This window comes from Tachysurus vachellii, chromosome 2, assembly GCF_030014155.1.
Source record: "Tachysurus vachellii isolate PV-2020 chromosome 2, HZAU_Pvac_v1, whole genome shotgun sequence".
In the NCBI taxonomy this organism is placed as follows: domain Eukaryota; kingdom Metazoa; phylum Chordata; class Actinopteri; order Siluriformes; family Bagridae; genus Tachysurus; species Tachysurus vachellii.
In genome coordinates, this window is record NC_083461.1 from 40848461 (window position 1) to 40864124 (window position 15664).

Sequence of the window (15664 nt, forward strand, 5' to 3'; positions counted from 1 at the left end):
CCTCTCAAGGTTTCTTCCTTTACCATCTAAGGGAGTTTTTCCTCCCCACAGTCACCTGAGTCACCTCAGACTTGTTCATTGGGGATAAATACAAACACATTTAAATATATCTAATATTAATCTTGTATTTTGTATTATATTAATCTTTATATTATTCTTTATATTAACATTTTGTTCTATGTTTATGTTCTGTAAAGCTGCTTTGAGACAATGTCAGTTGTAAAAAGCGCTACACAAATAAACTAGAATTTAATTGAATTACACGTCTCAACATACGGTGTGTGTGAAAGAGATTACCTGGTTACAGGTACTGATGTCTTGTCCACCCTTCAGTAGCTCCAGAACTTTCTCAATGTTTCCAGCTCTTGCTGCTCTCAAAAAACTGGTGTTACTGTCCGACTACACACACACACACACACACACACACACACATTAAAGTGAAAACAAGTCTAGACTGATTATTTTGCTTGCTTTTTGAAAATATAGTGTAAATCTTCTTACTCAGAAAAAAATGACCAATTCTGAGAATTTCTTTAAATGAATAAAGTAACTTTGAAAGTGAACTGCATATTATTAATAAAGTTAAACCTGAAACAAACATATTCCCTTATTTTAAGAACACAGTGTTTCTTATTTTAAGACTTTAGATACTTTAACAAAAACTTTTCCCTCAGAATAAGACCCGTGAGGTGGCGGATCAAGGTTCTGGGTTGTTGTGTGTAAGGTTGGCATTTAAGCCACAGCCATATGAAGCTGTCACTGTTGGGCCCCTGAGCATGGCCCTTAACTCTCACCACCTTAGGGGTGCTTCTTCTAATATTTTACTTTTTAAGAACCTTTTTGCCACAAGTTTTTAATTCTTATTTAAGATGTGTTATAAAGTAGAATTTTCTGTCTGATTTTAGATTTTCTTAAAGAGATAAAAGAGACAGACAGACAGACAGACAAGCAGACAGACAGACAGACAGACAGACAGACAAGCAGACAGACAGATAGACAGACAGACAGCTATAACATGGCCTGATGGACAGGGTCTCTTTCAGGATGACCCCACACTTTCCTGATCAAACCCTTTCACAACGTGAGATAACGTGCATTCTTTATATGCTGTTTGTGGATCATGACTTCAGCAGTCAGATGAAACCAAGATGTGAAGAAAATCTTATGTAACCTGGTTATTGTTCATATATTGCACCACAAATGCCTGTCATCTTAACAAGGGTGTATAGACTTTTTTTTAGCCGTTCACACACACAGCAAGGACCACACCTAAACTCCAACAGACAGATCAATAATGATAAAAGCATACAGCCTCCAGATGATAAGCACCACACACACACACACACACACACACACACACACACACACACACTACCCCATTAGCAGTGCAGAATGATGTGCTGTATTTTTGTTTAGCCACAATAACAAACTCTTCCATTTGTGTGTTATTGATTAGCACTGCTCCTCTGAGTGTTACAGGAAGCCCTGATTGGTTGGTCATTATTTATTCAGAAGGTAAGCAAACCTGCTTTATAACCTGCCCTACAGCACACACTATCACCTGCTTTATAACCTGCCCCACAACTACACCTTACACCTCGGCCTATAATGCAAGCTAAACCGCTCTCTACCCTCTGTGGCTATGAATCGAAAAAGTTCATGCTAGTTGCAAACATTGTGAAGGGACAGGGCATCCTAGGTTGGTATAACAAGGTGGTTAAGACCTTGGTCTACTGATTAGAAGGTCATGAGTTCAAATGCCAGCACCACCAAGCTAGAAATACTAGTTCATGCTTTTGTTATCTCTAGGTTGGATTATACAGTCTCCAGCAGAGGGCAGAGCTTTTTCTTACAGAGCCCTACAGTCATAGACAGCCTTCCAATTAGTGTTCGGGACTCAGACACAGTCTCAGTGTTTAAATCCAGGCTAAAAACACATTTGTCTAGATTTTTATGAATAGCTTTTCTTAGATAAAGAAAATAATTTGACTTTATGGTGTTTATAAATTTATAATCCCACTCTCAGTGTTTATAATGATTTATAATCCTACTCTCAGTGTTTATAATGATTTATAATCCCACTCTCAGTGTTTATAATGATTTATAATCCCACTCTCAGTGTTTATAATGATTTATAATCCCACTCTCAGTGTTTATAATGATTTATAATCCCACTGTCAGTGTTTATAATCATTTATAATCCCACTCTCAGTGTTTATAATGATTTATAATCCCACTCTCAGTGTTTATAATGATTTATAATCCCACTGTCAGTGTTTATAATGATTTATAATCCCACTGTCAGTGTTTATAATGATTTATAATCCCACTCTCAGTGTTTATAATGATTTATAATCCCACTGTGTTTATAATCGTTTATAATCCCACTCTCAGTGTTTATAATCGTTTATAATCCCACTCTCAGTTTTTATAATCATTTATAATCCCACTCAGTGTTTATAATCGTTTATAATCCAACTCTCAGTTTTTATAATCATTTATAATCCCACTCTCAGTTTTTATAATCGTTTATAATCCAACTCTCAGTTTTTATAATCATTTATAATCCCACTCTCAGTTTTTATAATCGTTTATAATCCCACTCTCAGTGTTTATAATCGTTTATAATCCCACTCTCAGTGTTTATAATCGTTTATAATCCCACTCTCAGTTTTTATAATCATTTATAATCCCTAATTTCTCCACTAAAACTGTGACTATGTCTGTTGTTAAAAATGACACAAAAGTTTTAAATTGACAGATGATCTAACTGTAGACATCTCAAATCTCTAATGAACCATCGCTTTGAAACAAAGTCAATCATTGTTCTCTTTTGATGTTTCAGTGTATTAAAGCTGTCTTATTTATGCTTATGTATGCGCACTTATTCCGTCATACTTATAAGTAAAGTCAACAAACTTTCACTATGAGTACTATAAGTAAATGTTTGTGATAGAAACTATGAATATGTGTCTGTTACATTTACGTAACATTAGTCTCAGTCAGAGATTTTCATTAGCAAAATTCAGAAGCTTTCAGTGCACACATAAAAAAGAACACAAGAAAAACAGACAGTAACAAGAAAGTGGTTAGTAACAAAGAGTAAAAAGACAATAAGAGAAAGAGCGAGAGAGAGAGAGAGAGAGAGAGAGAGAGAGAGAGAGAGAGAGAGAGAGAGAGAGAGTCAGTCATACATAGAGACTGCTGAGTCATACACCATTAACCCAGGCTGGACTAAAAAGGGGGTGGGGCATAATGCCATTTCCTGGAATTAGGAATGTTCATCACTGCTCACTTTAACAATCTGATTTGTTTGTCTCATTATTTGATTCAGCACTGAACAGCTCCAACATTACAGCCCCGTTCTCAGTAGAATATTGTCCAAAGATGAGGACCAAGAGTAATGCATGTTAGTTTTTAATGTTGGCTTTTGCTGCGCAAATGATTATTTATAATAGCAAATGTAGAACTACCCACAATGTACTGATGGACATGAAGATGCTTTTAAAATAAAACTCTGATCATTTAAACCACTTCAGATATCAAAAACAAATCTGTTTCTCCAATACAAATTTCCTAACTGAAAACCACTGGGTCATTAGTGTCGCTAACACACACACACACACACACACACACACACACACACACACACAATTCTGAAGAACAGAAATATTAGAAACTAAATGAAGAACCAAAAAAAACAATGCACAAACATGCCCACTATTTCAACTAGGTGTAGTGTCTGTGTGTTTGTGTGTGTCCGTGTGTGTGTTTGTGTGTGTGTGTGTGTGTGTGTGGTGTGTGTCCTTACATTAAATTGTGTTAAAATAAAATATAAGTTAGAGGTTAGAAACAGTTGTAAGAGAGCATATTAGCGTGAGTCACTCTACACATAATGTACAGTATATAACGTAAACATTGGGCTGAGTGTCAGAGAGATGGACTATGGGATGTCTGTGTGTTTGTGTGTCTGTGTGTAGATGTGAGGATGCTCAGATATATGTCTGAGAGAGACCGTCCATTACCGAAATCTGATTACGTCTGAAACTGACCTCCTCAACAGGAAGCTGTATCTCTCTCTCTCTCTCTCTCTCTCTCTCTGTATGACATCATCACAAAGCAATAATATGTAGCATTCTATTACATGTTTATGACTTGTACACACACACACACACAGTGACCTTGTTAATGTACACTGATAGGTAGAAAGCTTACTGATGTCCTGGACAGTGACGTGATCCTGAAATGGTTGTAGGGCTGGAAAGTATGTGTTTAAAATCAAATCCAAAGATATACTGACAAAACAAAGACACACACACACACAAACACACACACACACAAACTCACTCACACACACAAAAACTCTCACACAAACACACAAACTCACTCACTCACACACACAAACTCACTCACACACAAACGCACACACAGGAGGCCTACAGCTGTTTGGTTGACATACATAATCACACATCAGCCCAAGCCTTCGTCACCAAACGCCTCTCATCATCCATCCTTATCCCCGCACCACCGCATTCCCCCGCACTGACCTGGCGCACGCGGCCCTGATGCGGCGGGGATCCTCCCTCCGGCGAGCTGCTGCACGACGAGGCCATAATCTCGCTCACACACACATACACACCTCGCCTTCCTCCACACACACTCTCTGTTCGCGCGCTAATCACAAATGCAAAAACGAAAAGCACGCGCGGTTTTCAGCTACGGTTCATTCTGATGAAGACCGACAGCGCGCGCGACTGCGGCCTCTGATCTTCCTCTTGTCCTCTTCTGTGTGGCAGAGCAGAGCGTGTCTCTATATGTGTGTGTGTGTGGGGGGGGGGGGGGGGGCCACAGAGAGAGAGAGAGAGAGAGAGAGAGAGAGAGAGAGACAGAGAGAGAGAGGGGGGGGGGACAGAGAGAGAGAGACAGACAGAGAGAGAGAGAGAGAGAGAGAGAGAGAGAGAGAGAGAGACAGAGAGAGACAGACAGAGAGAGAGAGAGAGAGAGAGAGAGAGAGAAATCTCTGCAGTACGCGGTTGGTGCGGAATAAAAGCGTATAATTATCTGATGCTGAGACTGAAGAGGAAAAAGAAAAGCAGCAGTGATGATGATGATGATGATGATGAGGATGAGGATGAGGATGAGGATGATGGACTTGAGCTCAGACCGGGCGGCACCGCGCAGCTCGTGCAGTGTCTTCACTCCCTCCCGCAGCACACATGTACGCGCTCGCGCAAAGATCGATAGACAAAGCTTTTAGAGCACGAGGCAGGATGCTGATGATGGAGAAATATGTTCACTCAGCAAAACATCATCTGAGAGCTGAGACCTCCGGAGAAACACAGGATAAAAACAAAACAAACAAACAACCTGCCGCCCCATCACCCTCTTCTCTAGAGTGGGCAGGGGGAGGTGGGTTTGTGGAGGACTGTTTAAGGCACTAGATCCAAAATGCACTAAATAATTGATGAGGTAAAAAAAAGTGACAGCTGCTACAACCAAAACAATACTTTTATCATCATTATGACTCAGTCACCCAAATCACCCCCCACTGCCAACCCCCCACTGGTCTGAGAGTTCTCCTGGTCAGGGTGGTGGGTGATGAAGAGCCTGTTCCAGGGACACTGATTATAAGGCATTATGTGGTCTACACAGCCCTGTAAATGCCAGTGTTCTGTGAGGTAAGAAAACAAGACCAAGATCAATCATTTCAGAACTTTAACATGACCTATAACCTGTACAACTAACCTGAGAAACAAACTGAAATCTTTTAGGGAGGTGGAAGTAAAAGACTAAAACAATGTGGTTGCACACACACACACACAAAACCCTGAACTAATACTTTGTTGAAGCACTTTTTATTCCAGCACTCAATCTTTGAGTCCATCAGCACAGCACATTGTGACTTAGTAATATTTATTTATTCTTCTTTGCAAAAACGCTCCAAATCCATCAGATTGCGATGGCGTCTCCTGTGTAAAGCCCTGTTCATAATCCCAGTCAGATTCAGCTCTGGTTTCTGGCTGAGCCGTTCCTAAACTTTAGTCTTCTTCTGGTGAAGCCAGAATCTTTTCAGAAATCCTTTGATTTGGATGCTTTGGGTCGTAGATGGCAGGTGTGTACTGACTGCTTATTAACATGAGTTTGAATGAGTGTGAACATCCCCAGTTATAAGATGTTGTGTACACTACAGTTTTACTTCCACTTCCCTCAAAGATTTCAGTTTAGTTGTGCAGGTTATAGGTCACAGTAAAGGTGGAAGAAAAATCTCTGAAGTGATTTATCTCAGACACATTTTTGTATATCACAGAAACCTGGTATTTTAACAGGGATATTTATACTTTTCATATCCACTGTATTTACACACACACACACACACACACACACACACACACACACACACACATGTCACATTCCAAATCAACTTTTACAATTGAACATGACAATGTTAAGCACGATTTCAGTGTGTAAAAGGCACATTTTACTCACACTAATGTAATGAAGACCACAGTGAAGGTCACAGTGAAGGTCACAGTGAAGAACTTTTATTGAGAATTAAAAGATAAACTAGGATAGAGACACAAATAGGAAATGAGAAGTGTTGTGTGTGTCGAACTCCTCACTGACGTGTACTTGCTGTAATGCAGCACTTTCCCAAACACATACATGGACGTGACTTCACCCAATCATACAGCTGCGAGCTGATCAAGGTTGTCATGGGAACGGTTAGCCAGGTGAGCCTTTATGATATCAGCAAACACACCCCGCTGAAGCAACGTGTAAGCCATGGGCAGGAGCTGGCCAATCACCTTAGAAAAATACTGTGAGCACACACACACACACACACACACACACACGCACGCACTGAAAAACAGAACCAACAGGCAGACAGAAATAACAACCAAGAGGCAGACAGAAAGACAGTGGGATGATGCAGCAATTATACACTCAATCTGTGTGTTTGTGTGAGTGTGTGTGTGTGCACGCTGGACAGGATAGCTTCACCCTGAGCACATGTGCATTATTGACAACATGCGTGTTATCAGTATGTATTGTGTGTGCATTATAAGTGTGTATTGTGCAAGAGTTCCTTACATGTGAGCCATAACAGAAGAGGTCGATGCCGAGTTCGAAGCCCATTCCATAATCACACTCATCATTAGCAAACTGCACAAACGTCATCATTTCCTGTAGAGGAGCAAAGGCTTTCATCCTCTCATCATCATTCTCAGCCTCCACTATCGCCTTACAGATCCTCTTCAGTCCAGCTGAACACAAGCACACACAACACACTGAGTACAGTGAATAAAGGGTCAGTGGAATATGGAGAACTAATAGAAAGTAAAGGGAAGAGGAAATAGGAATCAGGTCGTGGGGATTAGTAGTAGCAGGGACTGAGACTAGAGGGAATGGTAATTGAATGAAAGACTGAATAATGACTTTAGGGAATATGACAGTAATTAGAGAACAAAAGTAGGGATTGTGGAGTATATGGGAGTGGGAGTATAGTGAGATGAGGGTACCGTCAGTCTCAGGGAGTTCTCGATATCCCACGTTGTTTTTATCAACAGGCACCACAATGCCAGCACCATGAAATGTCTTACAGACCACCTGATACACACACACATACGCCCAGTTTTCTAACACTGTAATAGTGAGTGTGGGAAACAGGAAAACGGAGTGAGCTCCTCCTAGTGGATTTACAAGTCACTCCATTACAGAATCTCACTATCATTATTCTACAATTTCTTTACATTTTAATATTTTTTTTACTGTAATTCTATATAAATAATTGCTCATGTCCTTGTGTGTGCATATATGGGTGTGTTTGTTTATACCGTCCTGTCTCTCTGCTTCATGGCTTTGGTTTTCTGCTCCAGTGGCAAACCCAGATGTTTTGCCTCCTTCCTTAACTCCACCTCCAATTTCTCCAGAGCTTCATTGCCCCGCCCACTTCGCTCACGCTTCTTCCTGCCTAATAATAGCCTGAGAAAGAGACAATATAGATTTAAATGTACAAACAGGCCATGACAGAAAAAGAGAAAAAGAGTGGCAGACAATATAGGAGTATTGTGTAAAAGTGTGTTTAATGCTGTAAGAAACACTGACGTTCACTATATTACGTTCACCTATTTGTCTGTCTGTCTGAACCTTGAATAACACATCCACAAAAACTTACAACACTGCAGCAAAGAGGTTCTCCCCCATCTGTGTGATGGTACAGCCCTTCTTCGCCTCATTCTCCCCTACAAATACCGGCAGGGCCTCAGGACTATCTCTACACACACACACACACACACACACACACACACACACACACAATTCCTAACAGTATTAGGTTATTCACAATTATATATTCAGGTGGGTGTGTGTACCAGTAGTATTTAATGTGCATTGGAGTGTGTGTTTGTGCATACCTGTAATATCCCAAGTGCAGGTCAGTAGCCGTGTCCCCCTGGAGGACCGTCTGAAACTCAGGAGGGTCAAAATAATGTCTCCAGTGAAGGTGGAAGTTGGGTGTTGAGGACACATGAGTGTGTTTACCAAACACAACATCAAATGGCCCAACTAACCGCACACCCACTGAGTCTTGCAGAGCAACTACACACACACACACACACATAGAAAGCAATAAACTAGAGTGAAACTATAAACAAAAAAATCTATGCACATTTTATGACGTTTCAATAGAAAGCTTGAAGAAGATACATTTCTACATCAGTCTGATTTAAAGGCAGCTAATAAATCTGTTTCATATTTGTGTAAGAATAAGAAAACAAGCTGACGTTTTTTACTTCAACCCACAAATACCAGAAGCTTTTCTGACTTTATTAAAACATTTCACCATACAGCAGATGTTTGATCTGTCCATTGCTAGTATGTCTGTCTAATCCCATGTCATAATGCCTGTAGAATAAAGAAACACCAGATACAAATGTACACGCTGCCTCTTAAGATGCTCACCCTCATCCTGGCAAATAGTAGGGTATTAAAGCTATGAAAGCCTAAATAAAAAAGTTAAATAAATGGCAATTTTTTGTATCACAAACTCGTCAGTGGAAAATGAATGAAAGCTCGAGTAAAGAGTAAAAATACCTTGTGGGTTATCCGGGCGCAGTCGGCTGCAAAAATCCCAGAAATGGTAGAAGTCGACTGGCATACGCAGACTGTACAGATGCTCGACCTCCTCTCTCACCTGCTCAGGTACTGATGCTGCCTTTGGCTCCACCCCTTCAGGTGATGCTCGCTTGGCCAATCCAGACCCCTGCTCCAAAAAGGACCAAATGTAAAGTGCATAAACTACTGATACAGTGATGTAATTAGGTCAAAAACAGATCTCCAATATTTCATATTTGTTAAACTTTCTGCTGTTGAAACATTTATTTTGGCTAAATGAAACTCTCGGTTCGAGCAGACTCGAGTTCAGCAGCTCATCATTTCTCAGCTCATGTAGGAGTGAGTCACCTGATCTCAGGTCAGTTACTGTACTGATGTAACAGGAGCGCTTACACAGATCCCAGATCATTATTAGGTGTCATACTGACTCTCAGGAGTCGGAGTGACTCTCAGGAGTCGGGTGAGTTTTGATTGAGTAAGTTGTGGATCATCGATGAGTCGAAACGAAAAGTGTTTCAAACGATTCCGTCTGATTTGACGAAAAGAATTACGATTAGTCAAAAATCACCTAAAAATATCAAAAGTTTAGGATTATTTCCTGAACCCGTGATGACTAATGAATGTTTGATTCATTACAGCTATAAACACTGAATACATGAATCGAACCCTGTGTGAGTCAATTAGACAAATGAATCAGTTATAAACAAACAAAAACAAACCTGTTATTATTCTGTTGTTTATGGGTCAATATGATATGCTTTTTACAGTAAGATAAATGAAACTGCTAAAGCTCATTAATGTGTCGCAACTCTATTATTTTATTCACCTGTGCTGTAGATTTCGCTTTTCGTTTTCCGCGCCCCGCCATCTTCCGCTTCTCTCTCTGTACACTGACGTCACTGACGTCATGACGTAAATAGCGCTATCAGCCAATCTCAGAAAGCAGATCTACTTCCGGTTCTGCGTAGTTGCACGATGGTTTAAAATACGGAATATTAACCTTTAAATTACAGATAATTGTTTTATTTTATTTAAAAATGTATTTATACGTTTTATCTCGTGTGTTGTTTTACCTTAAAAGTACTTAGATGTCTAAATACAAAACAACGTATTTTATAATCCTACTATTAGTGTTTATAATCATTTATAATCCCACTCTCAGTATTTATAATGATTTATAACCCCCTCTGTGTTTATAATCATTTATAATCCCACAGTCAGTGTTTATAGTGATTTATAATCTCACTCATGTATTTATAATCATTTATAATCCCACTCTCAGTGTTTATAATCATTTATAATCCCACTCTTAGTGTTTATAATCATTTATAATCCCACAATACAATACAACACCAGTCAGACACAGAGTCTGGTGTGTGTTTGAAGATTGTGTAACGTCAGCACAATTATTAACACATCAGTCCTATGAATAATGACATCCTGTGTGAGCTTCTGGGAAAGTCCTGTTCTTTTATTTTCATCATAACATGTTTAATACAATTCATAAAATTTCATTATTGCTAATCACACACACACACACACACACACACTTATATATTCAGTATTTTTGTGTGTGCGTGTGCACGTGCATGTAAAACACATATAATTGTATGCCCCATGGTTTAATGTTTTTTAATGAAATGAGACTTTGAGACTTTTCCTTTGAACACAACCCAAATTCTGGAAAAGTTGGGACGCTTTTAAAATTTTAATAAAATGAAAACTGAAAGACTTTCAAAGATAACAAATGTTTAAACTGAGAAATTCTACACTTTTATCCATTAAATGAGCTCATTTCTAATTTGATGCCTGCTACAGGAATAGTTGGGTTGGGGTCATGTTTTCATGGTGTAGCATCTCCTAATCAAACCAGTTTGAAGAAGTCTGGACATCGAGGTTATGAGTTTCTGGTGTTTTGGAGTTTTGCCCATCTTTACTTCTGAGAGACTCTGCCTCTCTAAAACATCCCTTTTATAGCTAATCATATCAATTAACTTCATTAGTTGCCAGATGTTCTTCTAGCTGAATCTTTTCAAAATTTCTTGCTTTTTCAGCCATTTATTGCCCCGTGTCAACTTTTTTGAGACCTGTGTATTGCCCCATGCCACCTTTTTGATGGTGGGAGATTTGAGGAAGAACCCAGCCCCACCCACTCTGTGTGACTCACCTGTCACAACTCCAGACTTGTTCCGCTACCTGGGAACCATCATCACCCAGGACCTCAAGTGAGAGTTGAACATAAACTCTCTAGTTAAAAAAGCACAGCAGTGGATGTTGTTCCTGCGGCACCTGAAGTAGTTTAACCTAACAAAGACAATGATGGTGAACTTCTACACCTCCATTGTTTATATTCACTTCCTCCATCACCATTTGTTACTCTGCTACCACTGGCAAAGATAAGAGCAGGGTGCAGTGTCATTTTCTCTTCTGAGAAGGTGATCTGCGGCAATCTACCACCTCTTCAGGATCTGTACACTTCCAGGACCTGAAGCGAGCAGTTAAGATTGTGTCTGATGCTCTCATCCTCGACATCTTTGAGGCACTCCCCTATGGCAGAAGGCTGCAGCCTATAAAGACTAAAACTTCATGCCACAAAACAGTTTTATTCCATCAGCAACACTGGCCTCATCCAGCAACATTCCTGCACATGGAGACCCTACAGAACCTGGCAATTAACCTAATTCTGATTCTGATGTAATTAAAAAAAAAAAAACAAATCTAATTTCTTGTGAGGAAAAGGTAAAGACACCCCCACAATTATTTGTACTTAAAATGGATAAAATGACCTACAGGTGTATCACATAAGGTGAAAATCATTAGAACATTTTTACAGAGCATTTTGAAGAAGTCTTGTCTTATTTAATCCTCAGATATTTAGTTTGGTTTGCTCTTAATTGTTGAAGTGAGGTTACACTATGTTGAGAACCTCATACCAACGGTGAAACATGGAGGTGGAAGTGTTTTAGTTTGGGGATGTTTTGATGCAGCAGGACCTGGTCAGCTCATCATCATAGAATCCAGTATGAATTCTACATCACATCAGAAGGTTCTTGAGAAACATGTGAGAACATCTGTCAAAAAACAGAAACTGAAGCAGAACTGGACCTTGAAACATGACAAAAACATCCCAGTAAATCCACCAAGGACTCGCTGAACAGTAAAAAACTAAGAATTGTGAGTGACCAAGTCAAAGCCCATTCAAAGTCATTTTTGTTGTTGTTTACATGCAGTTGCATCACTTTCATCTACAGGTACAAATTAAAACAAGATTATTTCTTAATAAAGATCTGTACATTATTTACTATCCCTTATTTTGCCTATTTGTTTTATATATTTACTAAAAAGTCTTCTGTATTTCCTCCCAACAGAGTTTTAGGTTTGTGACCTAGTGAACCAGTGTTCACTCTGGCTAAGGACGTTTGTCGTAAACATAAATTTAGATTTAAATGTAATTTTATTCCTCCGTCTGTCAGTGATGTGATTACAAATTACTGGTTTGAAACAATGGGATTTTTGCAATGTTTGAGGTTTGGCTGAAATGTGTCCAATCCTAGTGTGAGCTTTATACACAAAGCTGACATGTGGAAAAATGAGAAGTGTGTGTGTGTGTGTGTGTGTGTGTGTGTTATGTAATGGACAATACTTCCTGTATGGAGTGGACACCTTTCTTATAATCCAGACTGGAACGGATGTAAGAACACTGTCATACAGCTGTCATAAACATGACCATGGTGTTTGTGTGTGTGTGTGTGATTGGTGAGTGTCATGCATGGTGTATTCCCACAGTGGCGTAATCAGGAATTAATTTCAGGGTGTGATGAGGAAGTACACAAAAAAATAATTCTGTCTGTCTGTTTGTCTATCTATCTATCTATCTATCTATCTATCTATCTATCTATCTATCTATCTATCTATCTGATTTAAAATGGTTTAAATGTCCCAAAACACTCCGCTACCTGGGAACCATCATGAGAGGACCTCAAGTGAGAGTTGAACATAAACTCTCTAGTTAAAAAAGCACAGCAGTGGATGTTGTTCCTGCGGCACCTGAAGTAGTTTAACCTAACAAAGACAATGATGGTGAACTTCTACACCTCCATTGTTTATATTCACTTCCTCCATCACCATTTGTTACTCTGCTACCACTGGCAAAGATAAGAGCAGGGTGCAGTGTCATTTTCTCTTCTGAGAAGGTGATCTGCGGCAATCTACCACCTCTTCAGGATCTGTACACTTCCAGGACCTGAAGCGAGCAGTTAAGATTGTGTCTGATGCTCTCATCCTCGACATCTTTGAGGCACTCCCCTATGGCAGAAGGCTGCAGCCTATAAAGACTAAAACATCATGCCACAAAACAGTTTTATTCCATCAGCAACACTGGCCTCATCCAGCAACATTCCTGCACATGGAGACCCTACAGAACCTGGCAATTAACCTAATTCTGATTCTGATGTAATGGACAATACTTCCTGTATGGAGTGGACACCTTTCTTATAATCCAGACTGGAACGGATGTAAGAACACTGTCATACAGCTGTCATAAACATGACCATGGTGTTTGTGTGTGTGTGTGATTGGTGAGTGTCATGCATGGTGTATTCCCACAGTGGCGTAATCAGGAATTAATTTCAGGGTGTGATGAGGAAGTACACAAAAAAAAAAAAATTATATCTATCTATCTATCTATCTATCTCTCTCTCTCTCTCTCTCTCTCTCTGATTTAAAATGGTTTAAATGTCCCAAAACACTCTTCACCTTCATGTCCCTGAACAGAGATCTGAGGTTAAAGTGGCCACAGACATCCAAAGTATGTGATTATAGCTGATCCACAATCAAGTCAGACTCAGCTCCCGTCTCCAACCTGTCAAGTACAACTTACAACCGCTAACTCTCTAAATTACACACACACACAAGCACACACGCGCGCACACACACACACACCTTGGGAACTGCACATGATCAGTTTGAGTTGTCTGTGATGATTTCATTGCTATGATCATAAACGTTTGACATAACAAACTTTCCCCACCACAGAGTTGTGTAACACACAGTGACTCACACCCACAGGGCTTTAAAACTCTCACACACACGGTATAGAACACAGAGGACAAGAATACGGCTTTAGACTGAGTGTTAGACATAGTGCTAGTAAATCATTATGAACTGCAGAACAGTTTCTGTCTTTATGGTCCTGACTTTCATCACCTTGACAGCAGGTAATGCTAACACACACACACACACACATTTATTATTTTTAATATTTGTTAATTATTATTTTTATCACTGGAGTAAATGCACAACCTGGAATTTCTCACTTTGAGATGGTGTTTATGTTATTGATGTGTGTGTGTGTTTGTGTGTTTGTGTGCATGCTTTACACGTTACAGGTGTGAGTGTTGAGCCACGGTGTCGCTGTAGTGGTGTTGAAAGTCGCAGAGTTGGGAAAATGATCAAGAGTGTTGAAGTTTTCCCCCCAAGCCCACACTGTACACACACTGAGATCATGTGAGTCTCCTCACCTACACACTTATAATGGCATGAATGATGATGAGTATAAACATTAATGTGTGTGTGTGTGTGTGTGTGTCAGAGCCACACTGAAGGGCAACGGTCAGCAGATCTGTCTGAACACTAAAGCACCATGGGTAATTCAAGTGATTGAGAAGATCATAGCAAAGTAAGTGCCCCACCACACACACACACACACACACACACACACACACACACACACACACACACACACACACACACACTTTAATGTATATCAGTATTTCAGTTGGTGTTTGAATCATTCTGTTAATGTGTGTGTTTTGTGTTTTGCAGCCATTCACCCTGAACCCTAAAAAGTCTAACCTGTACCTGTCGAGTGTGTGTCTGTGTGTCTTTGTGTGCATATGTTTAAACATCTGAATTAATCCGGTGATATTTATTTTATATTATTTATTTCAATATTTATGCCTCTAATTATTGTCAATCTAATTAAAATGAATCACAAATACACTCTAATGTCTGATGGTTCTGTTACGCCTCCTAGAGGCAAGAATATGATGTAGGTTCAAGATCATTATCTTAACTGTTTTATAACTTTGTAATTTCTATTCTAAATTTTTATATTTCATAAAGCTGCTTTGAGACAATATCTATTGTTAAAAGCACAATATACATGAAATTTAATTAAACTGAATCGAACAAATAGCTTCATCCACATCTTCTGTAGCCTTCATTATTCTTGATATCAGCTTAGAGCCTTCACTATTTCATCTTTTCAGGTGTAGTGGATAATTGTAAAAAGTTCTTTAGTTGCTTTATTTCATCTATGATTATACAGCAGAATGCTGAGATTTTTCCAAATGTCTTATTAGGTCTAATAAATAGTACATCTCACATATCTTTTAGAAAAATAACATGCATTGGAAAGGCAAAGCGCTGGAATTGAAGTCCAGTCTTTTTGTTACCAGTGACGCATCATCACTGGCCTCAGCTCTGACTGTGAACACGTTTGTTGGCCAGAATCTTTCTTTACCTTCAGCTGGTAATTTAAATGCGTAGC

At 39.4% G+C, this 15664-nt stretch overlaps 3 protein-coding genes across 3 annotated transcripts in view; 1 reads left to right on the forward strand and 2 right to left on the reverse strand.

Moving 5' to 3' along the window:
• ank2a (ankyrin 2a, neuronal) overlaps nucleotides 1-4770 on the reverse strand; it is a 46806-nt gene extending 42036 nt beyond the window's left edge. The window contains exons 1-2 of the mRNA XM_060864747.1: nucleotides 4548-4770; nucleotides 298-399 (exon numbers count right to left, since the gene is read on the reverse strand). Of these exons, the coding sequence (XP_060720730.1) occupies nucleotides 298-399; nucleotides 4548-4613 (168 nt within the window). The 5' untranslated portion in view covers nucleotides 4614-4770. The remainder of the gene's footprint in view (nucleotides 1-297; nucleotides 400-4547) is intronic.
• Nucleotides 4771-6520: 1750 nt separating this feature from the next.
• LOC132861185 (histone PARylation factor 1) lies at nucleotides 6521-10051 on the reverse strand. Its single transcript, XM_060892592.1, has 8 exons — nucleotides 9941-10051; nucleotides 9094-9262; nucleotides 8415-8598; nucleotides 8177-8275; nucleotides 7836-7983; nucleotides 7521-7608; nucleotides 7093-7265; nucleotides 6521-6818 (listed from the first exon to the last, which is right to left on the reverse strand). Exons 1-8 carry the CDS (start codon nucleotides 9980-9982, stop codon nucleotides 6684-6686), a joined length of 1038 nt encoding a protein of 345 aa, XP_060748575.1. The 5' UTR covers nucleotides 9983-10051; the 3' UTR covers nucleotides 6521-6683.
• A 4133-nt stretch (nucleotides 10052-14184) lies between these two features.
• On the forward strand, nucleotides 14185-15114 carry cxcl8a (chemokine (C-X-C motif) ligand 8a). Its single transcript, XM_060892605.1, has 4 exons — nucleotides 14185-14330; nucleotides 14502-14619; nucleotides 14705-14791; nucleotides 14938-15114. Exons 1-4 carry the CDS (start codon nucleotides 14273-14275, stop codon nucleotides 14948-14950), a joined length of 276 nt encoding a protein of 91 aa, XP_060748588.1. The 5' UTR covers nucleotides 14185-14272; the 3' UTR covers nucleotides 14951-15114.
• The last annotated feature ends 550 nt before the right edge of the window (nucleotides 15115-15664 follow it).